The following is a 26,322-nucleotide window of genomic DNA, read 5'->3' on the forward strand; positions in this document are numbered from 1 at the left end:
ATTAACAATAAGAATACAAGATGATTTTTGGTAATTATGTAGAAGTTTGATCTGCTTGCCAATTTCGATGTCCTTGAAATATGTTATCGCAGTTATCATTCTGAGTAACTTCTTCCTATACATATAAATGTACAAGCGTTACTCGGTGTATATAGCTTACAAAACATATTCGCAAAAAATTATAAATTTAAGTTACGATTCTAGAATTCACTTTATTCTAGAATAAGCGGCTATATTTTTATATAGCCCAATCTAAACTTACTCTTACTCTATAAATAACAAAAAACATCAATGAATTATAAATTGTGCCAGATTGCTCTCTGACCGTCATTCGATGGCTAGTAACACTGGCGTGAAATAATTTTTTATGAATAAACTGATATATGAAATGTTGCATTTTATTCTGATATTCAGTTGATCAAAAATGTAACAAATATACCTATTATCATTGATAAATTTAATTGTTTACAGAACAAAAATTTATAAAATAAATAGTTGAATAATATATATATATATATATATATATATATATACGTACATGTATTAAATATAAATTGCTTTATAACTTGAAAAACTACAGCCGAGCGGCGATTACTTGTATAAGAAAAAGTTGTTTAGAATGATAACTTTGGCAATATATTTCAAGAGCATTGAAGAGGAAACCATACTTCTAAATAATTACCAGAATTCCTACTATAAGAAAGTGCGAAATGAGATGTATGCAATTTTGCTTTCTCTCAGATGAAGCTGTTCAGTAAGATCTGAGCGCAAAAAATATTAGAAATACTAAATGTAGAACCCACTATCATTAATCTGTAAGTTCTCCTATGTAGTAATCGCAATCGCTATGAACTCTTGTGCTCATTTTGCACTCTTCCTGCAGTTGTTATAGATAGATATGTTTGATAAGTAAATGGTAAACATTTCTACCAATAAAAGTATAATATAGCAATTAAAAGTTCTGATAAGTCCCAAAAACATTACAATTTATTTTCGTATTATATAATACATTACGTCAGTATTTTTTAAGGTGCAAAAGATTGAATTAATTATTTCAATGAAACATATAATAATGTACATAACTATCGTCTACCCCGTCCTCGTCCTCGTCCACCTCGACCTCCTCTCGTACCACGTCCACCACGCCCTCGACCACGTACTGCTCCTAAAAGTAATATAAATATAGAAACAAAAAAATATATATATATAAAATAGAATGTCTATTGTCATTGATGATATAAAAATATATTTACATATTTTGATTAATAAATGTATTTCGACATACTACACTGTTTTATCCCTACTGAATTTGAATGTTTATAGTTAAATTATCGTATCTTGAACTAATTATAAAAGCTACTTTAATTAGAAATATACAAATATAAAAAAATTTCAGTAGTGTGTGTAATATTGCATACTTAAGTAAAGTGAGAGTAAAACAATTGTTTTAAAAAATTGAAATAATTGTTACATGAAATATATCTGAAAAGTATAAAACTTTGTTCAGGAAAAATGTGTAAATACACATAGAAGAGAGAGAAATCAATATATTATGAATGTAATAAGTAATATAATTGACTAGTTTTTAAAGTCTATCGATGTTATTTACAAATTTCATTTGAGTAACATTTTTTAGAAAGAATGTTTGATTAGTTAATTATACATATAATCACATCAAATTCTTATCTAAATAAACAAACAAGGGTAATATCTTTCTAAGTAATTCAATTTATTCTCTTAATATATCCAAGTGAAAGAAAAATATGTATTCACTCATTGTTGACCAATCACAAGTAAACTCGTGTTTATGTTAGTCATGTTATTTGTTTCTTAATAAAATAGACAGTCAACAATATATTAACAATATCTGTTGAGATTTTTAGTAAGATGGGCCTTTCTGTTTAGAATTAGTACTAAATTATAGTATTAAATAAAATAGCATACAAGCCATTAATAAATTTTTATATTCTTTTAGAAAAAGTATTTGCAATATTTATATTATTTGTAATATAAAAAGCATGTATATACTTTCTCATACTTGTAAATTAGTAATAGTAACTAATATTGTTATATTTACAAACCTCGTGCAGCCTCCTTCTTTTTTGCTTTTGCTTTTGGTGTATCATCTATGAGCAAAGTCTCAAGTGGTAATGAATCTGGTAATATATAATACCTTATATTATTGCCTCGTAAACTTAATGTATCTAATTGTACAGGATCCCTATTCTTTATTGTCATTTTTACAGTCTTTAAATGCGTATTCATTGCCACATCTACTCCTATAAGTGAATATTCAACAAATATTATTAAATTTTAATGGAAATATAAACATGAAGATTTTTTATAGGTTATGATGACATACCGGTAATAGTACCATGTACTTGAGTACCATTCTTCAATTCTATTGTTACAGTCTCATGACTGAGTTTCATTAAAAATCTGAAATAGTTATAAGAATTATATTATAAACAGAATTTAGAAGATTCAAAAATATCAGATGTCATAAAACATAGTAATAATTTACAAATCCAATTAATTATTCACATATATAGTCTTAATCTTAATATTTCTACTTGATCTTAAACTTTTTGTTTCATAAATATTTTATTACTTCTTATTGAATTATTACAAATTAATATACGTACCTTACTAGTTTCATGATAATGTTTGATGTTATGTTTATCTTACAATAAAAGATTACAACCTCAATTTCATACCGTATTTTCTTACCTATACCATACAGAATACTGTATTTCTTGTGTTCCAAAAACTCTTCATATCTGTTCAATCTACTCGAAGTTCCAACCACGTTCTAGCTGTGCCCCTAACTGTCTCCTACTCATACTCATACTTATAACCATAGAGTATGCGCAAAAACTTATAAAAATTTATGTCATAGTCATTTATATATTTTGTATAAAATTATTAGTAACAAAGTAATTAAAAAATTCTGATACACAACAATAATAAATACAATTTATAAATATAATTTATAAAATAAAACTAAAATGCGCGGAGAAATATTTCATTTGATGTTCTTAAATATTATTGTATATGTAAAAGCAATATATTGATATCTTTTTACATTACTAATATCAATTGACAAAATTCAAATAGAAGAGATCATTTTTTAATAATTTAGTGAAATAATGAATTTCAAATTACAATGTTCAACGAATTTTAATCTTTTTCCAACTTTGCAACCTTCGAAAGGGATTCCTTGCATAGGATTCCTGCAGATTTTTGCAAGCTAAATGCGAATCTGCAAACCGTTTTTTTCCAGTACCCACAGTTTCCGAAATAGTTAATTTTGAAAAAAATTACAAACTTTCAACTTTGAAGATGTTTTGTGCTTTCACAATAGCATATATTAAGTTGCTGTTGGATGAAAAAGTTCTGTGAGTTCTTTCGAATAGAATATGAATTCTTATTATGGTATAAACATTTACATATGCTTACATAATGATTAAAATGAAAAGAACTCCGAAAACACAATACCTTGTGCTTACATTTTCTAATTTGTTTTGAAAACTAGAGGCATGAGAGAAAATATAATGATAGCAGTTCAAAATAAATTAAGTTATTTCACATATATATATCAAACTTTTTTATGAAATATTTTACAAATATTATGTATTTATAATATTGTGCACATAATATTTATATTTAATGCTTAATGTTAATTTGTATCTTTCTAATTAATTAATTATTTAATATATAAGCATTTTTTGTTTTAATTTACATATAATTAGTTGATCAATAACAAAAGTAAATAACAATAATCCAAATTATAATAATGATCACCCATATTTTATGTGTATACTAAATTCATAATAAAACATAAATGTATATGTAGTCATCAGTTATAATCTAATCACTAAAAACATTAGAACAGATCTACAGAACAGAACTACAGCATAAAACCAGGTACATTTCCAACATTACAGAATCACATAACAAATACAATAAATTAAGATAAACAAATGTTACTCCAATATATAACCCATCTAGACACAGTATTGTCACTAATGATTTTGTAGTTGACACGATGTAAATCGTAGAAGAAGAATACATAGAATATAATACAAATAAATAGATATAATGCAGTTGTGTAGGACAAAAATGTATCTCTTCACTACTGTGTTCTTGTATGATTATATTACCTATAAACACTACTGTTGTTTAAATATATGTATAAATACAATATTAAAATTTGTTATTCTTTCAAATTTATTTATATTTCTTCTAATGTTAAGTACATATCGGTAAATAAAAAAGTGAATCAAAAGTTTAAGAAAAATTGTATATAATACAGTAATTTTAGATGTATTTTAAATTACAATACATGACTTGCTTGCTTTTGAATTGACTAAATTTAAGATAGTTTTCATTCTTCCATTTGATCCTATATCATACGTTTGTGGAAATGGTATTCCGTCGGGTCTGTTATATATATGTTGTAAACATTGTTCCCATCTAACTGGTGAGACAATTTGTTTTAATATGTATTTTTTTACATATCGTAAATTAGTGTATGGTACAGCTTTATAATTGGAATATACTGTACATCTAGGTTCATTTATTTCTATCGATTTTAATATTTTAGAAACTGCCTTTAAAGCAGGTTCCATCAATGGTGTGTGAAATGCTCCTGATACAGGTAATCTGGATGTGTTAGTTAAACCAAATTGTGCTTTATGTTTTTCAACATATTCCAATGCTTCTATATTTCCTGCTATTATTTTTCTTTCTGTACATAGAAAAATAGCAATTCTAAAAATAATTGATTATATAATTAATATCATATATGAATTATATAACATCCTTTTCTATTATTTATCTAATATTAAATATTAAGATATTACCTGCATGTTGGATTTTCAATACCCATATCTCTTGCCAAATTTTCTGCTTCGATGCAAGCTTTGGAAACTTTTGCTTTTGATGTATCAAATACAGATAACATTCCTTGAGGCACCATATCTGACGCATATTGCATAGCTTTTCCTCTACTCCATGCTAATCGAATTCCATCTTCAAAAGTTATAATGCCAGAAAGAATTAAAGCAGTTATCTCCCCTACGCTATATCCTGCTGTAGCAACACAAGTTTCAAATACTTTAGGGTTTTCTGCTCGGATTTTTTCTAATGCAACCAACGATGATATTACTGTAGCAGCTTGATTAAATTCAGTTCGATTTAATTCCTTTTGTGGGCCATTCAAACAAAGTTTTAATAAATCATAATTAATTATTTCATTGGTTATTTCAAAAAGTTCCTTAGCAGCAGGATAATCCATATATTTTTTAATCATCCCAACTTTGATAATACCTTGGCCAGGAAATAACAAAACAGAAGTATTTTCAGGATTAATACTTGGTTTTGTTTCTTCTTTATAATTAAGCGGAATATCTTTAGGATATGGGGTTGTCATCCAATTTTTATCCATGACGCCATCAAATGTTGCAGCTTTTTCAAGCAGATGCAATACTTCTTGAGTCTTATACGAACATTGTGAAGAGTCTTCGTGGAATTGATCTGTATTCGATGCTTCAGAATTACTACTTTCATCTTTCATGGAATCATTTGAAATTTGACTGACCCGAACTAAGCGGGAACATTTTGGAACACAAGGAAGTATTTTCTTAAACAATATTTGTTGAAACATTCTAATTATTTAAAAAATTAATATCTATTAAATATTCACAAAATTGTATAAATTTCAAAAACAAAAACTTTTATTCAAAACTAATATTATTAGAATATATTACGATAATCTATGAAATTAGGAATACATGAGACGTAGTTATTTATTTTTAGTTGCTATTATCTTCTAGGTTAAAAACATTATATTATATCAATATAGAAGTTAAATAACCTATATGTCTTCTACTTTAAAAATATTATCTTATATTTAGAAAGTGTTTCCCAAGATTATTTCATTATATAAATATGATATTAATATAAAATTTTGATACATTATTTTTATTTATATATATACAGATTGCTATGTATACATGTGCATCCTAAACAGATCTTGACATCCGCCACCAAAAACTGTTTGAATACTAAATTGTGAAAAATCAACATGGAAAACAAAAAGTTCCCATTCTGCGTATGCGTAACATGTTATGCTGCGACAGAATAGAAAATGCTACTCATCTCCGTTTGTCTCGTAAGAACGACAATTTTGTTGTCTTCCATATTGATTTTCCATTTAATTTGCAGAAATTTTGCGGCAAGTATCGAGACTCAATTTTCGAACGATTTTCCCTAGGCTTCGGTATATGAGTGTCGAGATCTGTCTTATATGTTCGTAGTTCAGTCTTATACTAGAGAGAAAATGAGGATCTTACGTCCATTCTTCTAGTTGTTCCACGATATGCGCTGTACTATGTGATCAAGGTCCAAAGGATTAAAGGTATTCCGCGCTAGCATATACAAGAACCTATAAAGTTAGGGATTTGCCCTGTTTGGCTCCATCACAGACAAGGATGTGTACAGCATAAACGTTGCATCTTACGAATCTTCGTGTTCCATGTTCTGAAACACCGATCGTGTAAAAAATCAGAATGTTCCTCACGCCCTCAGCGATTTATAGCAGTGAGTGTAGAAATTATATTCAATCCAACTAATAAAGTTAGTAAAGTCACAGACAAGTGTGATAAAGTCAATAAGAGTAAAATCTGTGGTAAAATTACCTCTCTAGTTGTACGTTACATATGGTTACGCGCTTACATTAGAAACGACATATGTATACGTATGTATTACATAGCGTTTTATAATATTTAATGATTTGGCGGCAGCAGTTAAATTTTCATATGACATAAGTTCAATTATACATCAACTAAAAATGTATTTATCAACTTATATTTTCTACTACAAAATAACAAAAATGTTATCAATTTCTGAGACCTTTTTAATACTTCAAGAATGATCTCACTAAAACAACTTTTATCTATTTATATTATCATAATAATTATTTATGTAATATAATTTATAAAAAATTAATGGTTTTATGAAGATATAATGAAAAGAAAAGACGCAAGTATATATATACTGAGAGATACCCATAAATAAATAAAAAAGCCACTTCGATTATTACATAAATAACCATTTTAATGAAAAATATTTCAGATAAAAGTTGAGTGGTTTCAAAGGGAACATAACTTAACATGATTAATTTTTGGTAAATATCTAGAAGTTTGTTCTCATCATCAATTTATGTTGTTTGGGAGCATGATTGCATGATTCTCAATAACTTTTTCCTATACATGCATGTAACCGCCCTGTTCAACCTTAGATATTTCCAAGATATTCGTAAACACTGTGAAAACTATCATTATTGGACATTACTCCTGCCCATATATAAGTACCTGTGACACAGTCGCAAGTATATCCGATACGTTCGCCGCTTGGCGATCTGTTTACCGTATAGCCATCAGCCATACATATCTTTATCTTTGTATCATACTTCACAAATGTAAATAAACAGCTATGGAAATCCCATTTATAACTGCAGATGTAATGACACTGTAAGAAACGCCTTCAAAAAATTTACTTCAGTATATAACATAAAGGATTTGACTCTCTGTATGTTTGCATTTCCGAATGAGAATCTTACTTATTCTCTATCTGTATTAAAGTTACTAAAGAATTAAGAAATGGAATCATAATGAAATTATATGAATTTCTAATGTATATCATGTATATAATTACGATCAGTTGATGTAGTTTCTAATTAAATGAAAAGTAATTCATAACATGCAAGCGTTGCCGGTCAGATTGTTCGGAAAGTTAACCCGTACTCAATACATTGATGATATTCATTTGTAATTGAATTATAAAGATAGATTATTACAGACTTTCTTACAGTCTTGCATATGCACTTGTGCACGGGACTTTCATCCAAAGGATAAACGGAAGAACCAAGCTCGCCCAACATTTTCTTATACATACAGCGACTCATGAAAGTATTCGATCGCGCTTTAAAGAAGAATAATATTTTTAAAACAATTTGCATATTTTTGAAATATTAGGAGGTTTAATTTATTAGATAATATGCCAAGAAAATTTTGAAAGAATAGCAATTGTTCGGAAGAAAATAATAAAAATCACTTTTTACAACCGTTTTATTTGGGCCTGTAATGAAAATTCAAACAACACGTTTTGAAGAATCTGTCTATTATATACATACTGAAAATTTAATCGAAATAGGTTAACGCTGCTATAAGCTGTAAATGGTTAAAAAATGATGAAAATCGCAGTTTTCTACGATTTTTTGTAAGAAAATGTGAAGTTCGAACGCTTGGAACGGTCGCCTGGTCTTCGTCACCTTCGGCTGTGGAAAGAGAAAGTGTCAACAATTGAGGGTGCCACAAATTAAGTCCTCCCCCGTATAGTAAGTATATGGATCAGCGGGCTCGACGTTTTGCAACTGCGACGCCTGGTTTTTTTTAGTATTCGTTGTACAATCGTTAACGTGGACGAATCGTCAATGTCGAAGTAAAACCACACGAGCTCGGCATTTCCGAATTTACAAAAGTGCTATAAATGCTATAGCAGGAGTGCTATAAACGTGACTGGCTTGAATTCGTTTTTAATATCTTCTTACATTTCGGCCTACACCTATAATAAATCTACATGTTCGTCCATCTTTCGATACCTGTTGGTGGTTTCTGCATCAACCGACCTCGATACAATTTTCTGCATGTATATAGGTGATATAACTCTTCAAAATGTACGATTGTAAATCCTTTGAATCCTTAGAAGTAGTTTAAGGAAACAACAGCTATTTGTAATCGAGAACAACTCGGAGACGCGAAACTTTTTGGCATTAGCATATTTTTTTTTTCATTCCTTGAATTCTGGCGTGCTGTATTCCTTTATTCCCTGTGAACCGTTGGTCCGACACTCGAACGTCGCATGCGGTCACCTCAGGGCCTGTCGCTAGCCCGATGTGACCATTATATAGGAGTTGAAGTGTCTCCTTCTTTGAAATATGCACTCACCAATTGCTTCTTCTTTCCATTCCCTCCATCTTGAGAAAATGAACAAACCCAGCAGTTTGTCTGACTTCAAACATCGTTCCTATCATCAGTTTGTAGTAGAACTTCACCAAGCAAGCACACGTTTCTTGTATCAAGTATACGTTTTTCCTTAGCTTTTTCCGGACTGTCCTTAACACTAAACCTACCGACACTTCGTGTATACCTATTCCTACCGTGTGCGATCAAAATGACCGATGATTAAAGAAGTAATAGTTTTTATGATTTAACTTAGATAATGGTTAATTTATAGCTAAATGTATATAAAATGATGAACTTTCATAAAATTTCGTCCAAATTTACTTTTGTTTAATTTCAATCATAGACTTAAATAGAATCACACTGTTATTTATATAGAGATATATCTTATTCAACTTTGCTGCATTTTTTACAAGTTATCTTATTATCAAATGTACATTTGCCGCATAAATATTTCCCGCATCTTAAACAAATTTTCGTAATTTTGTAACCTTTACTTGAATACTAATTTTTTACTTGACAAGTTTTTTGTAGTACTTGTTGATAGTTTTATTGCATGGTTTTTTCCCGCGATTCTTTATATAAAAGTAATGTATGCATTAGGTTTATAACAATTTTGTGAATTCTCTGTAAATTGGCCCCATACTGTAGATACCATTGCAAATTTATTGGTTCATAAACGTTGGCTTCTTTCGCTCATCTTATCAAATCGTATACATCTCATAATTTCAGCAAAGTCATTCCTCCTCATCGTTTTTGAAATAAATGCAGGTCTGCAAATTTTATTCCACAAATATTAGACATCTAAATTTTTTGCCTGATATGCACCGCGGGCATATAACAGAGCAATAAATGCATCTAGTTTTGTTGTATCTAGCTCCCTCGTAATCCCCAATACTCTAAATGCTTCCTCTTCGGTACATTTTATTATATGATTCCTTATACGGTGATGAATAATAAGATAAAATGCCGTCTTTACTGGTCCTTTCATTATATGCCGTTTAACCCTAAAAATATCCTAAAAATATTATGAACTGATGTCCTGCCAGGTTTGAGACTTGCATCTATTTCTTTCCAAACTGTTCTATCGGGCCCAGTTTCACTCTCTGCCGTCAACGATAATGTCTTTCCTTTTTGCCCTTACGTAAACGCTTATTTATAATATTCAACTATGATTCTGTTGTAAATAGCTTTTCATGTGTTTCCATGCCGTTTTCAGTTGCTAAAGTTTCTCGTTCATCGCACACTGAACAGTCTTCTCCTATGTACGTTATTTTTTTTTATAATTTTTTTTTTTTTGAAAAATCTTGATATTTGTAGGGTAAATATTTATCACAAAATAATACCATGTACGGAATACAAAATTATTGTCAAATTTGATATGCTTTATTTTTCCTCTTATAACAACTTTACACAAAACGCTCTGAGATGCTTTCTTTTTTTTTTTTTTATTGAAATTCACAATTTGTCCAATTTGGACATTTGGTAGAATTTTTTAACAGTCATATTAACATGTTGGTGGCTACCCCCAGCGGAGTACCATCCTCGCGTTTGCTAGGTTATATCCTTTATGAGGTTTGCTGGGTGCTTCCTTTTTAGTCTTCTGCCCATGTTTATGGTTTTGTACGTTTCCGTAGGTAGTCGGTTTGTGTGTGTTGCTATTCTTGATTTGTATTTTTCTGAGTATCTGCTAATTTCTTCCTTGACCGTTGGGATTCCCAGGTCCCTCCGTATGTCATCATTTCTGACGTACCATGGTGCGTTTACTATTGTTCTAATGATTTTAGCTTGTATTATCTCTATTTTGTTTATATGGCTCATTGCTGCTGTCCCCCATAGTAGTATTCCGTACGTCCAGATTGGTTTTATGATCGTTTTATATATTTTTAATTTATTTTCTATGCTTAATTTGGATTTTCGGCTTGTTAGCCAATGCATTTGTCTCCTTGTTTTCTGTATTTTTTCTACTATTGATTAGATGTGTAGTTTCCATGTGAGTTGTGTATCTAAGTGGAGTCCTAGGTATTTGACATGCTTTGTTTGTGTTATATGCGTGCCGTTCAATAGGATGTTTGGTGGTATCTTTTTTCGTAGCGTGAATGTAATATGGTTGCATTTATTGGGGTTTGCTTTTATTTGTTTTTCTTGTAGCCAATTTTCTATTTTTACGATATGTTCTTGTAGTATTTTGACTGCCGTTTCTGGGTTAGTATGTCTGACTAGTATAGCTGTGTCGTCCGCGAATGTCAATATTGTGCTGTTGATAGTTGTTGGTATGTTCGCCGTGTATAATGTGTATAGTATTGGGCCTAGGACGCTTCCTTGTGGTACCCCGGCCTTGATGTCTTTAACTTGAGAATGTGTGTCCTTGATTTTTATTACGAAGGTTCTGCTGCTTAGGTAGGATTTTATTAATTGGCGTATTTGCTCCGGAAATTGTTTCCTAATTGTTTGTAGTAGACTTTCATGGTTAATTTTATCGAATGCTTTCTCTATGTCTATAAAGAGGGCTGTGCAGTATTCCTTGTTTTCTAGTGCTACTATTATTTCGTTTATAAGCCTGTGCATTTGCTCTATCGTGGAGTGTTTGTTTCTGAAACCAAATTGGTGATCTGGTATTAGTTTTTTTGTCTCTATTATTGTTTTTATCCGACAATATATTATTTTTTCCAGTATTTTGGAAAATACTGGAAGCAGTGATATTGGTCTGTAAGATGCAGTTTGGTGCGGGTCTTTGCCTGGTTTATGTAACATTTTGATCTGTGCTAATTTCCATGGTTTGGGGAAGTATTGAATTCTTAGAATTGCATTGAATATTATTGTCATTAGTCTTATTGCTTTTGGCGGAAGGTTTTTCAAGATTTTACCATTGATTAGGTCGATTCCTGGCGCTTTGTTGTTTTTTGTTTTATCAATTATGTTTCTAATTTCTTGTGCTGATGTTTTAGGTATGGTGTATTCCTTGTCGGTTGTGGTAATAGTGGTTTGTGGATCCTCCTCCGTATGACTTTTGAGGTTGCTGTTGTTGATAATGCGTGGTGTGAATGTGTTGCAGAGGTGGTTGGAGAATTCTTCAGCTTGTTCTTCGTTGCTTCTTGCCCATGTGTTATCTGCTTTTCTGATTGCCGGGACGGGTATTATTGGCTTCTTTATTTTTTTCGTGGCTTTCCATAGTGAGTAGTTGGTGTTCTCGTGTGTAGAGAGTGTCCCTATGAACTTTACGAATTCGTTATTGTTGTGCTCTTTTATTTTGTTTTTTATTTCCTTTGCAAGTTTGTTTAGGTGTTTTTTGTTTTCTCGAGTTCTGTGTTTTTGCCATTTTGCTTTCGCTTTTCTTTTTTCTCTAATTTTGTCGAGTATTTCTTGCAGAATTGTTATTGTTTGTCTGCTGGTTGATTCGGGTGTAGTGGTTGTCCTTGCTGCTTCTTGAATAGTTGCTGTCAATGTTGCTACTGCCTGTTCTATGTGTTCAGGAATTTTCAACGGGATGTTGCAGTTTATTTTGCTTTCTATTATTTCTTTGAAAGTTTGCCATTTGGTGGATTTATTGCATAGTGTTACTGGTTTGCTATAAAGTATTGGTTTGTTTCTGTATTCAATTATTATGGGTGTATGATCGGAGCTGAGCTCGAGGTTGAGTGTTATTTTTAGTTTGTTTGTATTTAGTCCCCTTGTAACTGCAAAGTCCAGAAGATCTAGTTTTTTGTTCAGGTCAGTCGGCCAATATGTCGGTGTTCCTGTGGATAATATATTGAGATTATTATTTCTAATGTATTTTTCCAGTGTTCTGCCTCGAGGTGTAGTGTTTCTTGATCCCCATAGCGTGTGCTTTGAGTTGTAGTCTCCCGCTGCAATGTACTTGTCCCCTAGGTCCTGGAAGTATTCTTCCTACATTTGTGATGTTATTTTGTGTCGCGGAGGCACATATACTGCTGACAACTGGAAGCAGTTGCTGCTAGTTTGAACTGTAACGGTGGTTGCTTGTAAATATTCCTTATTAACTTGTCTGTGTAGATAATGTTTGATATCGTTTCTGACTATCACTGCTGTCCCTCCGTGAGCTTTTCGTGAGGGGTGTTTAGTATCATATATGGTGTAGTATGGTATTTTCATGTAGCTTTTTGTAGTGAAGTGTGTTTCTGAGACAAGTTGTATGTCTATATTGTTATTGTATATGAATGTTTTAATTTCAAAGGCCCGTTGTTGTAGGCCGTTTGAGTTCCAGGCTGCTATTTTTAGCGTGTCCGTTTTTATTTTTTGCTTAGCACGTTTGTAAGTAGTTGTAGCATGACTGTGATTTGTTTGGTTTGCTGTCTGAGTACTGCGTTTTGTTAGCTTATCATTCTGGTTAGCATTTCGGTGTTCTTGATGGATTGTTTGAGAAGTTCTTTGATTTCTGTAGTGTCGTTGCTACTGTTGTTGTGGTATTGGTTGTCTGAGTGTGTCGATTGGCTGGTTACTTGCGCGTAGCTTCGACTACCAAAGGTGTTGGTGCTGATGTGTTTAGTGTTTGTTGCTTGCTCTGTATTTGGTAATGTTTCGGGTTTTGTGCTGTCCTGTTGGACTTGTATGTTAGTGTATGTCCTGTTTCGTAGGGGTGGGAACAGTTTGCGGTGTAATTGTTTCCTAGCTTCACAACCTTTAAGCTGGCTGGGTGTTTTCCGTTGCAGTTATAGCATCTAACTTCCTCTATTTTTCCCGTGTATGGGCAGTGTATTGTTAGATGATTTTTTGCGCATTTAACGCATGCCGGGGTTCTATCGCAATAGTTTTTTGTGTGGCCGTATTGCTGGCACCTTATGCATTGGGGATATCTTTTTTATGTCTAGGTGGCTCCACTTTTACTATTGTGTTTAGTAATTTTTCTATATCGTATATGTCTTTGTTATTGTTTCTAGGTTCTAGTTCGACTAGGAATAGTGATAATGGTTGTTTGGTATCATCACTTGTTTATGTTGTTTATTGACCTTACCTGGTGTCCGATTTTTGCTAGTTCTTCGCTTATTTTGTCGGTATTTGTTTTTAGGTGTAATCCCCTGATTACTGCTTTGTAGCTTTTGTCGGATTTGAGCTGGTAGGTGTGGTACGCTGCATTTTTATCCTTTAATGATCTTGTTACTTTTCTGAATGTGTCTGGGGTGTTGGTTTACACTTTCACCTGGTCTATTTTTATCTGTTTGATAACATAATTATCTTTCCCTGCAGTGTTGTTTAACAGTTCAATGAGGGGGTCAATTATTTTCGCATCTATGTATATTGGTGGTGGTTTAGGTGCGGTTTGTCGGACTTTTCGTTGGGTCCGTGGCTGTCTCTTCTGGCAGTGCGCTGAATGAATTATGCAGTTTGATATTCTGAAGCCATTGTTTTTTTTTCCAGTGTTTCGATTTTCCTCCCGCTTGCGAACGGGGTTACCTTGAATTTTTTGCTGGAAGTTGCCACTGTCCAGCTTTCTTCGTGGTGTGTTGGTTCGTTGTCCTCGTCGTTGGCTTGTGATATTTTCATGTTATCGTCTTTTTTTTTCTACATATGTAGAGTCTGTAGCTCTATTTATAAAATATGTTTCTCCTGAGTTGGTTATTTTTATTAGTGGAATCTGCATGATTCCACGTTTTGTCGATCGATTACTTTGCCGCTTTCTCTTCCCTCTTGCCGCACTTTCGCTGGAGCACTGTTTCGCACGTCCGTTTAGGTCGCCTGCACAGGCGGAACTGGAGATGCTTTCTGTCTGAGTTTTAGAGATGAAAAATTTAGATGTCGAGTGTTATAGCAATGAGCAATAACTCTAAGAAACTTCTCGACTTTTAAAATGTTTGTAACAATGGACTGTAAAAGATGGTAAATTTTGTGGCGATTAGGATTAGGATTAGGTGATCTTAGGATTATAATGGACCTGAGTTGATATGTCTTGACAGTTGGTGGCTATCTTGATCGAGGGATGGATTGTTTTATGACAAAATTACGGGTGTAACAGCTGTTATTATTTGTTATACTAATTTTGTTTGCCATTTGATCTTTGTATTGATTGCATTTATTCTAGGAATAATTAACATATTTTATCGGGCGGTCAAAATGACCGCTCGCGGCAGGCAAAGCAGAATATAAATTGTTCTCAGAAAATAAAAGAGCAAACTAAAATTAAATACAGAAAAATATATTGTATGCATGTTTCAGGAAAAGTCAGAAATTATGAAGCGATATGATAAAGTTTAAATATGGTTAAATTTGTGTAAAAGTCGCGAGAGCGGTCAATTTGACCGCGCCGGTAGGTTAAGTATTAAATCTTTAAAGAAACTCGATTTCATTAAGTTGCACTTCGAGACAGTCAAATAAAAGTTCGCGTGAAATATCTCTGGCACTGCAACGTGTGTTGTTTAAATAGTCCGAACGGATTCCAACACTGCAGTATTACAAGGATTAAATTAATTTCTATTTTTTTAATTTTTAAAAATTACCGGATGAAATAGAAAAAGGGCCTTGATGTTTGTAAGAATCTGGATAATTTCATTGTAATTCGCAAATAACTCTGGCAACCGAATGCAATTTTAAATAAAAAAAAAATTACATTGTGATTACACTTTAAATAAGTATAACTCAAGAGATCAGTTATTAAAGAAAAAGATATTAAGTTACATGTGGGAATAGAATTGAGTGCGCTTATTTGTCTTGCATGCAGGGACATGAAATGAAGCGATCGTCTTCCCTTATTATGATGGCAAATTTAAAATCCTTCGACGGCTACCAAACCGCTCTTTGTTCTTGCCTATTTGTACTTCTAGCAACAGTTCATAGATGGCGAACGACATTTGACTGCCGTAGTAAGCGTACATGTTACAATGTTGCCATTCACATAGCGCGGGTTCCGAGTTAAGTGGATAACCTTGTATATCATTTCTAGCGTAATCGTATAACTACGTGTAACGTACAACCCGAAGGGTATTTTTACCACAGACTTTTACTCCTGTTAACTTCACCACATCTGTATGTGTATTACATCGTTTGTGACTTTACCAACCTTATTAGTTGGATTGAGTATAATTCCTGGACTCATCGCTATAAATCGCAGAGGGCGTAGGAAGTACTCTATTTTCCTTCACGATCGATATTTCAGATGTAAGATCTATTCTGTATATTGGTTTGTGGTATTACAAATAATAGTTGTGAAAAGTACCTGGAAATTATCATCTGTCGATAACACTAATTACAATATGTATAAACACACGTCTTTAGATGACATATACAGATGTCGCTGTTGGTCTCTGAAAGGCTTCAAATATATCTCTTAATATGTATTCATATCTAAATCGCATAATTCACTGAGAAATAGAAAAGAACCAAAGAAATAAAGGAAAAGTAATAAGAATCCATCACTGTTACGTAGAAAATATTAACGAAAGTGATGAGTAATGTAGTCGAGTCAAGACCGCCGTGGTAGCAGGGATTCGGCAGAGGAAATTGACGCGAGTTGCGCAGGTGCATTGAACTTCCCCGATTAAGCATAGAATAAGGCGATTTCCACGGGACGCGCGCGCGCGCGCGCCAATCTTGGTGGTGGTCCGGAAAATTGCGCGAATCATGAACGAGTTAATCGTGTTAGCCATAATTTCAGCGCGCTTATCGTCCGTCGGTTAGGTATTGCTCGTGTAAATACAAGTTTAATCGAGATCATCGTCGAGTAATCAATTTAATCGAGATGTGCCTCGATCACGGAGATGGAAAAATCAATAATACGCGAAGACGGACGCGCGAGCGCACATCGAAGGTATACACGCAGTCGTGTAGCGCGACCGCTTTTAAATAATCGGAAACACTGATAAGCATGTTTTCGAAGACAATTTCAGCTAATCGCATGCGTTCAATGAATATCATTTAATTTATCGAGTTCACAATTATTCATTGTATTGTATTATAAGTAACACGGTAAACATTGGTACTACAGCAGGTTGCAGTTGCAAGGATAACTGCAAAATAGAGGATACTAATTTTCAATTAATTGCTGGAGCGATTGAGATAATTTCTGTATTTAAATAGTATGATCTTGTTAGACGAATAAATTTGTGATACTTTAATAATCGATTAAAATAATTTTCATTGACTCATTGATTTTAGAATATTAACAAACAGATATAATCTTCGTGTGTCAATATTTATGAAAGGTGTGCTAAATACAGGCTGTATAAAATTATCGTTGTAAATGTTAAAGGCAGAGATCAAAAATTATAGTTATTCCCATAATAACTTAACGTTAATTGCAAATACATAAAATTGTTATACTTATTGCACAGTTAAATTACAACTTTTCGGAAACGATGATGAACCGTGCAGTACAATCAAATTCTATTTAGAAAAAAGGGATCTCTATACGGTTATAACCGAAAAATTTCTTATAATTATCGTAGTGATCCCCCACAACTATAGAAAGCGCATAGTATGCGATGTACAATAATAACTGATCTATCGATTGATCTGTACTCGTGAGAAACTGCATGGTTTCTCATGCCTGGAGTCGTTGAGCAGTTGGCCATGGTGAATGTAAACAGAAGTGAACTTGGCAGTGTCGATAATATTCCCCAGTGAGGGTCGTCGAGGTTGAAACGACGGAGAAAGTGCAGTCGCGGTCGAGAAGAACGAAAAGAGAGCAGAATAAGGACGGACCGCGAGAGAAAATGGAAGGAGAATGGTAAAATCTGGCGGGAAAAAAGAAACTTAAGACGAAGTGGGAGAATGATGTCTGAACTAACGTGTAACACTGAAGAGAGAGGGAGAGAGAGAGAGAGAGAGAGAGAGAGAAAGGAGAGAGAGAGAGAGAGAGAGAGAGAGAGGCAGGATGTGGGAGAAAAAAGGAAAACCTCCGAGACAGCTATCACGAACACTTAAAGAGTTCTGGCAGATTTATGAGCACGGGGCTCCTCTCTCCATCCCTACGCTCACGAGTCAACCTGCCTGTTCGTCGGATAAATCCTGTCGGTCACTCGTTCTCGCTGCTCTCTTTATCCATTTTTCTAGACAGCAGCGAATCCTCTTGCGTGACCGTGCTCGCCGTTTTCATTGGGAACATGGCGAATGCGGCGAGGAACCGCGAAGAAATGAGTTTGATCATTTAAAAGGAACTCTATCAGCGTTCAACCATACTTATTAATAATATTTCTTACAAGGGCCATTTGCCTCGCTGTTGATAAGCTTATTGAAGTTTGATTTATAATTAAGAGCGTTGTGACCGTTTCGCGGCCAACGATCGTTCGACATGCGATAATTTCATGACCACCAGTTTAGTCAATTAAATTAACCGTCGCTTCGATAATCATCGGCCACCATTTAAAGTAAAGTCTGCTTTGCGTGAATAATCATATTTGCAGCGATTAGAATAGTTCAATCTATCAGATACGATCGATGACGATTAAACATAAAATTGAAAAATACTTCCAATCCGTAGAATATTTGTTGTCAATGGGGCTGAATTCGTTATGTTTCGATGTTATCTCTGAGGTTGATGTACATTTGGTCAGCGTGACAGCGTATTGGGATTATTGGTTTGGTAAGATGCTTTTGTAGAATTATTGCGAAGTTATCGAAGTGCTTTGGATAGAATGTTCGATTCAAGATTTAACGATCCTGGTATGATCTTCGAATTTTTAAGCCTCGACCTCACTCTTTTCTTTTAACAAGCAAAAAGAGTTTTATTGTTTTAAGAAAAACTGTAGCGTATACCGAGAGGGAGAGATCATGCGTATCAAGAACTATCCTTTCGTACTTTCCATAAACCTTAAACTGAAGAAATTTGTTAATAGAGAAAACAGTATTATTAGGTTTAAAGAATAATCATTATGGTGTTCGCATGGCCACCCACAAGCGTCCACGTCATTTTTTCACGACTTTTCGTTTCGCTACGCGGGATGATGATTTAATGAGGCATAGACTGCGAGAAAGTGACTTGAGGAGGCAGCTGAGAGATAAGGTACAGCGAAACAAGTGCGATAAGCCGAAACGAGATAGCGTCGTCGCAGCCAACCGACGATATCTCAAAGTCAATGTCCTATGAAGGACTGCTGCTACGTTCCGATCCGACAAACCACCGTATATATACTACATACTCTTCTCTGATTACAGGCATTACGGCCACGTGTGTCGCTGCCCGTCGCTGCCCGTCGCTGCCCGTCGCTGCCCGTCGCTGCCCGTCGCTGCCAGTCGCTGCATTCTCCTTTCTCCTTCCTCCTTTCTCCCGTTCCGACGCATGTTTCTCCGTCTCTGCCTCGTGGAGATATCGATGCCGAAAGCACGATTTCTTATTCGCGCTGATCTATCTATATTTTGTATACTTGCCGAATGTCTTGTTCCAACGCGCTTGTTTAGGACCATGGAATCTGTTTTTTTGTTACTTCGGCCTGTTAAAGGGGATTGATTTGCGTATTCTTGGTTGATTCATGTTTCTTAGACAAATATGCGGATGTCGTCATAAAATACTTTCATTCCGCAAACGTGGCTTTCGACAAATTTTATGCGGTGCTTACATTAATACGAAACTCGCTATGATAAAACATAAAACGTCGTATCTAGAATCACGATAAGAACAACGAAACCCGACGCTGACCTTAAACTTCAGGCGGCGCGGCGAATGGAACTTGGAAAGAGGATCATCGTGACCATTTTATTCTTGATTTTTGAGTATTTTTATTGATTCGTTAGATAATATGTCAAACCAGTCGTACAAGATCAAGAGATTTCAGAATAAAATTATATGAAAATTCACGTTTCACAATAAGAATATGTAATATTTATCAATTATTTCCATAGACACTGTTGTCTTCACAAAATAATCACTTTTATGTAAAGGATTAATTATCTTTATCTCAGATATTTGATCTATAGATATACTTATAAAACATATACATATTCGTTCTAATTACGAACTTTCAAGTACTCAAGCGATGCACGATAAGTCTCCGATATTTCGTTTCTTTCTACTTGCAGACTTTCGCACATGATATAATTGACACAAACAGCGTTGAAAATATAAATTTCAAACGTTATTCGTGGCTTCTTGCTTTTCCATATAATAACTAATAACGTAATTACTAGAAAATAAAATACGTATATGGGTGGTGGATTGTACAAAAGTGCGTAGTATTATTCGACAGTGATATAGTCCATACACTTTTTTACTTAATTTATGAATTATGTAACAAGCTTTACATATGGAAAACGACATGCTAATATTGCTATATACTCTGTAGCTACCGCTAGACAAACGAATAACTATGTGTAATTTTGTCGGTATTTTTTTAAAAACTATCTCTACACGGGACTGACATTTCAATAAAAGTCACACGTAATCAACTGTATTTCAAACTCTTTGCCTGAAAAAGACAAATTGTTACTCGCACCATTTATCAGAAAGAATTGGTTAAAAGACAATTAGTTCTCCCAAGAATTATTTACAAAATTTGAACATCCAACAACATACATCAATAGTAATTTGTAATCATTAAGATTATAAACGAACTAACTACCAGTTTTCGTAATTGTCAGTTAAACTTAAGCGTGAAAACAAAAATAATTAAATTAAAAAAAAAAGTAACACTTATTAATCGTAAACGAACCGGCTATGAATGCTAAATGCTGAAAAATACTAAATAAAATATAAAATCAACTATGATTCCTGACAACTGTCAGCTAAACATGAAAACAAAAACCATTGCATGTTTGAAACTAACGAATTCCTTGTATAAACGAACTAGTGATCAACCTCACGTTTTTTATTGTAAACTTTTTTGTTGCAAAAATTTTCAAGCGGATTATTATTCAATTCTGATATTAAGGGGAGAGTCCAATACCAACGTTACATTTACGTTATATCAAATAAAGTTTAATAAAAGTAATAGAATTGGGATATAATACGAACCAGGGGACTAAATATCAGACTGCCTGTGACAGGTGATTGTCAACGAATCCACAATTTTAGCTAATCAAAAATGGCCACCTGTAATAATAATAAAAAAGAGAGAGATATAAAGATAGAGTACATGGGTCATATGTTACCGCGTAAGTGAAAGCGACATAGGGGCCCCTTCTGTCCTTGTCTAATCAGCCATGCACACTGACGCCGCTCGTTGATCGGCGTTACAATTCCATATTTACTGTACGGATGTGCATGCGTTATTAGACAAGGACAGAAGGGACTTCTATTAGCTAACGTTCGCTTTCGATTCTTATATCGCTTTTTCAGCTCGCTCACGCACTCTATCGTTACATCTCTATAATTGCAAAACGTAAGAGGTGCATTAACCTCGCTTGATTATTTTTTACTTAATTCGCGTGATTTCTCTTTTAATACCATAGATATCGTTGTTTTTTTCTTTTTTTGGAAATAATTTCACGGACAGGGGACTGAAATGTAAAAGTGGTGACAAAGATTGTAAATGTTCTTTGTCGATAGAATAAAATCGATTAAGGTAAAAATAAATGCGAATGATAAATATGACTATTGTATAATATATCTTTTTAGTTTTTTTATCTGAATTTAATAGTTTTTAATAGGTAGAATCCAAAAATGCAATTGTTCAAGGATTATGCGTGTGGAAAACTGAGCATTTTTATCGTATATTACAGGTTAGTATGACGTCATATTGCTTCTATTCGTAATTCGATTGATCCGCACAGATGAGCATTGAGCTACTAACTTCGCCGAATATTCACTTATACAAGCGTAACCGGCAACCTTTGGCCAAAACTAATTCAGTACTCATGATTCAAAATCCCGTCGTAAAATGGCCGACATCCACGTGCATTTGTTAGAGCCAGTGACTCTACTCATTGAACGAATCGTGGATAAAAATCAACATGGTGTCAAAGTTGAAGCAGTCAACGCTGAAATCGCTTAACTTTATATACTTGTAACTTTTGAACTACGGAATTCCTAAAGTTAAAACTTACATTTTTCGATTCTACGTATAGAAAACCATTTTAAATTGCAATTAGGAAAGGTCACAATTTTGTGTCCGTTAAACCGAAGTTCTGTCTATACGTAAAAAGGAAAAATTAGCGAATACTTTCACATTTACGCATTGAATATGAGAGTGATAGATTAAATTTTGTAATTGTAACATGCCAGGACACTGAGAATTTCATGTAAAAATGGTAATTTTTGGATATAAATAAATTAAATTCATAATTCTTCATAATTTGTCCATGAAGTCACAGTTATTATCTGTCTCTGGTATGTAAATATAATACGATTTAATGTTTTTAAAGCGTTAAAAAGTGAGAGATTGGAAGAGAGAGAAATGCCCACTTCTGTAGAATCCCCATATACGTATGTGTATAAAACAATAATAGACAATAATTTTTATGATTGTTTTATTAACGTTTACACTTTTTTTAAACGTGCCTTTTCTAATTGACTAGACAGAGCAAGAGAGGGAGGGAGAGGAGGAGGGAGAGAGAGAGAGAGAGAGAGAGAGAGTACTATATTTTCATAGATTTCGAAGAACTATTACAATTAATAGATTTGTTCTTGTAACTTGTGATAATTTGTTTGTCTTGCTGGTAACAGTTATATCATTATAAAGCGAAGAGTTTATTTTTCATTACACTGTATCTAATGAAATGTAATCTTTGAAAACAAGTTTTAGCTAAATACGTATATCTCGATGGACTAATTACACAATCATCGGTCGATGGCAATGTTCTTAGTAATTCGCAGCATTATAAAACAAACACAGCCGTTAAATATCAAGAATATACTTACAGAGATAAAACCGTTTTGGCCTAAAAATATGTCTCTATACGGATTAGGTAATGTCAACTCTTTTTATTCGAATACTCAAAGTTCTATATGCGATAACGATGAAAACGCCAGTGTAAATTTACATGTTTGCGAGTTTTATAAAATTTATGAATCAAGTTCAGTCACCTCCGCAATTTTGTTCAACTCACGATCAGTCCCACAAGTACTTGAAATAAGTTTTACGAAAATGTTGTTTTATAAGATTTGTACGATACGTATGGTATTTAATAGGTAATTCTAAGACATTACATTCATCTTTTTAGTTTAATAAATCTAGGTAATCGTAAAACTTGGTGTAACTAAATTTCTTATTGAAAAGATTTTTCCTTAAGTTTATGATTATATATCGTAACATTTTATAGTATATTCTCCACAAATCTATTATATATTATTAGCATAGCATTATATATTATTAGCTAGATAATAATTACAATACGTTTTAACGATAAAATTAGTTAACAAATGTAATTAGCAATAATTTTTACAAATTACTGTAGTGATTTTCTTTCTTAAGAATTATTCCTATAAAACAGATCAATTTACGTACACATGATTGCTATCGCACGTAACAATCAGATATTGGATATGTATTAATTAGAAATCAATCTAGCGATCAATAAAGAAATTCTTATCATCAAACTACAACTACCTACAACTTCCGTCTACGATATTGCTCGATAGGAAAAACAGCCACTTGAAGTACATTGCGTCATGCGATCTGTGAATCTCTCTCGACGGAAGAACTTCGAAAAAGGTTTTCGAGAATTTAGGCTAGGACGATCGAAAGTTTGAACAAATAATTTATCATTCTGCAGTTTCTCTGCTCGATAAGCATGCATGGTGTCGATGATATTTGGTTGATCGAATAAACAGCGAGGCCGTTGACTCTTCATCGGCCATACTTTTCTCCGATCTAATCTTCAATCTTCGATCGAAACAGCACAATCTATCCAGCCAACATAGGAAACTTACGGGCCGGCTACAATCTACAATGTCACGAGCAAAGGTCTATCGAGCGAGTCCCAACCGTCGATAACGGCAACTAACAACAGGCTAATCTATCAAGGACGCTCGACAGTGAAAATTTGGCCTTGAAAAGGCAATACCGTTGACTGGAAACCTGACGGGTTTATTATATCCATAATGGAGTATCGTTAGCGGAATACGTGTACTACTTACGTCCATTCTTGTAGTAATAGACGTTAAGACTTTAAACGCTGTTTGTGAATATTTAAAGATATTAGAAATAGAACCATTAAATTTCAATTACTGTCTTTTTAAAAGGCAATCTTTGTTAGGAATCACAGAAGAATTAGCTATTGCGAAGTAATAAAGCATTGATCAAGAGATTTAAAAGTATGGAAATCATTTTTCGAGAGTTTCCATTCTTTTGCTTTAATTGGCATTTAGTAGAGCTGCTTTGATGAATTTTTAATGGAATTTGATAAACCTAACAAAGATACGAACAAAGGTATGTATTTATGGATTTAGTTTGAACTGTAAGAAGTTCGAAGTTTACAAGTATAATGTTGTATTAAGTGATATTATCGATGGTCAAAATTATTGGACTGTAATCAAGTAAAAGTTGATTACGTCGATTCCTAAGCTAAAATTATAAGATAAGATTTAGGGGAATCATTAGATTATTTGGGATGATTACTAGTTGACGTATTATATCGATCAGTTTTAATAGTTTTACGCACTAAGCTAATTCTTCTTCTAGAAAATGTATCATGTTTCAATAAACAAAATTTCAGATATCCGAATAAAATGATTCAAAATATCTCTGGATTATAAAGAAATACGCGAAAACATCGATGAACAACTTAATTTTTTCCAGAGAAAGATGTTCAAATTTTTTTTATCATTTTTTATATCATTTAAGCTACGAAGTCAGACTACACGATGAAGGCTGCCATGAAAGCGCACGTTTTACAAATCAAACTGGCGGAGCATTGACAAGCGTGACACCTATTTTACGAGCGCGGAGACAAGTGCGAGATGCCACCCCTTCATTTTCACGCACACCGAATCTGACCCTGGATCGTATCCCATTACCGCCGGAATCGGTCATCACTGACCCTCCTCCTTCGATCGTATTCTTTCTCTTTTCTTCACCTTGCCGCTCTATCTCTCTCTTGCAGGCCGTTCGGCCGCAATACGCGTCGATCTCCTCGAAGCGGTTTCAGAATGGAAGGGGGAGAGAGTTCGGGTTAGAAACGGAATCAGGAAGAGAGAGCGTTGCACCGCTCGAGAGGGTACACTGTACTAGTGAACCCGGTATGTGGTTGTCGCGAGTGGAGGTGCGCGTCCCCACCCCTAATTAGGGAGTACAGGGGAAGCAGAAGAGAAGCAGAAGAGAAGTAGACGAGAAGCAGAAGAGAAGCAGAGAGAAAGAGAATGCGAAGACAGGGGTGCATCGGCGTCGAGAATGAGATGGGGACAACGAGGCGAAGGAAGGAGAACGAGGAAGGACGAAAGCAACACAAGAGTAACGGAGCTTCTACCCCTTCGCCCCACTCGCGCGTCTCCCCACCAATACACTCATTCACCACAGGCGGGGTATAAAACGGTGTCCCCCACCATCGCATCTATTCTCCTTCCTTCTGCTTGTGCGCTGTCGCCCCTCTAACCCTTTTAAAATTCATCCCTCCGTGCCGTGAAAACGCGTCGGTGAAACGTCGTCGTTACGCTTCCAACTGACGTCGTTTTCTACATACGTCGACGTGCTGACTTGAATGTACGACGTACGATAACTGTGCAACGGTGGGGCAATCGGTAAGTGGAGGGGATCGAGTAGACAGGGTGGGGCAACGGTTGAATAGTGGGGGGACGCGAGTGTACGCCGAGTGGGGTGAAGAAGCACGGGTGGTGGGAAGTAAACGCAAGCAGAGGAGAGCTCGACGACGGCAAGGAGAGGTCATTGACCCTAGCGGCAGGCTGCCGGCTGCTAGAGAGCTACGTCGCTCGCGCGCTGCCCTGGCCTCTCCTCGTCTGTTCCGCGTTTGTTCGTAACCTCGTGTGTGCTGTGCGCGCGCGACAGAGAGAGAAAGAGACCCGTACACTTCTGCCGTCTCTCTCTGCGGTCTCCTCCGTCTCTATCTATTACACACGTGTCTCTCTGTTTCGCTCCCTTGATCCGTCGTTCACACTGGCATATTCTGTCTCTTTCTTTTTCCAACTTGTCTCTCTCGCCACTCCGACCCGTCGTGTCCCTATACCGTGTACCTTCTCTCGCCTCTGTTCGTCGCCGCGATTCCGGCAGGGCGCAAGCAACGCGAGAAACAGAGAGAGAGTGTGCGCGCGTTTCCCTACGACGACGTTGCGTTACGAGCGAGAGATCGCGCCGACTGCGCGAGGAGAGCGCGTGTTCCGCGTTACACATGGCCGCTCCATACCTACTCTCTCTACCTACTCTGTTTTCTTCTTTCGTGCGTGTACCCCCGGTGAACAGCAGAGAGCACACGGTCTGTCGCACGCTCCTCGCGTCGTGGCTCGCTTTCCGGTGCCGCGAGA

General features: G+C 34.6%; 2 protein-coding genes and 1 long non-coding RNA gene across 4 annotated transcripts; 1 reads left to right on the forward strand and 2 right to left on the reverse strand.

Annotated features, from left to right (window-relative positions):
- Window positions 1-969: 969 nt before the first annotated feature.
- LOC100643716 (probable small nuclear ribonucleoprotein Sm D1) lies at window positions 970-2,849 on the reverse strand. Of its 2 annotated transcripts, none has more exons than XM_020867644.2 (4): window positions 2,731-2,849; window positions 2,363-2,439; window positions 2,082-2,279; window positions 970-1,165 (listed from the first exon to the last, which is right to left on the reverse strand). In XM_020867644.2, the coding sequence occupies exons 2-4, from the start codon at window positions 2,430-2,432 to the stop codon at window positions 1,083-1,085; spliced, it is 351 nt and encodes a 116-aa protein (XP_020723303.1). In that variant the 5' UTR covers window positions 2,433-2,439; window positions 2,731-2,849; the 3' UTR covers window positions 970-1,082. The 2 variants fall into 2 exon arrangements, with proteins under 2 accessions (XP_020723303.1, XP_003402355.1); XM_003402307.4 differs by having other exon boundaries at window positions 2,646-2,837.
- A 1,357-nt stretch (window positions 2,850-4,206) lies between these two features.
- Window positions 4,207-6,098, reverse strand: LOC100643508 (probable malonyl-CoA-acyl carrier protein transacylase, mitochondrial). Its single transcript, XM_012318579.3, has 2 exons — window positions 4,866-6,098; window positions 4,207-4,773 (listed from the first exon to the last, which is right to left on the reverse strand). Exons 1-2 carry the CDS (start codon window positions 5,666-5,668, stop codon window positions 4,332-4,334), a joined length of 1,245 nt encoding a protein of 414 aa, XP_012173969.1. The 5' UTR covers window positions 5,669-6,098; the 3' UTR covers window positions 4,207-4,331.
- Window positions 6,099-6,274: 176 nt separating this feature from the next.
- On the forward strand, window positions 6,275-24,577 carry LOC110120093. The gene is made up of 2 exons (XR_002308699.2): window positions 6,275-6,421; window positions 19,131-24,577. It is a non-coding gene; the product is annotated as an uncharacterized LOC110120093 (long non-coding RNA).
- Window positions 24,578-26,322: the final 1,745 nt, after the last annotated feature.

Source organism: Bombus terrestris, chromosome 3 (assembly GCF_910591885.1).
Source record: "Bombus terrestris chromosome 3, iyBomTerr1.2, whole genome shotgun sequence".
Lineage (NCBI taxonomy): Eukaryota > Metazoa > Arthropoda > Insecta > Hymenoptera > Apidae > Bombus > Bombus terrestris.

Coding starts and splice junctions, on each gene's coding strand:
- LOC100643508 (XM_012318579.3), bottom strand. CDS start 5,668: ATGTTTCAACAAATATTGTTTAAGAAAATACTTCCTTGTGTTCCAAAA. Junction 4,774..4,865: donor ATTGAAAATCCAACATGCAG/GTAATATCTTAA, acceptor AATTATTTTTAG/AATTGCTATTTTTCTATGTA.
- LOC100643716 (XM_003402307.4), bottom strand. Junction 2,280..2,362: donor AGTACATGGTACTATTACCG/GTATGTCATCAT, acceptor ATTCACTTATAG/GAGTAGATGTGGCAATGAAT. Junction 1,166..2,081: donor AAAGAAGGAGGCTGCACGAG/GTTTGTAAATAT, acceptor TATTACTTTTAG/GAGCAGTACGTGGTCGAGGG.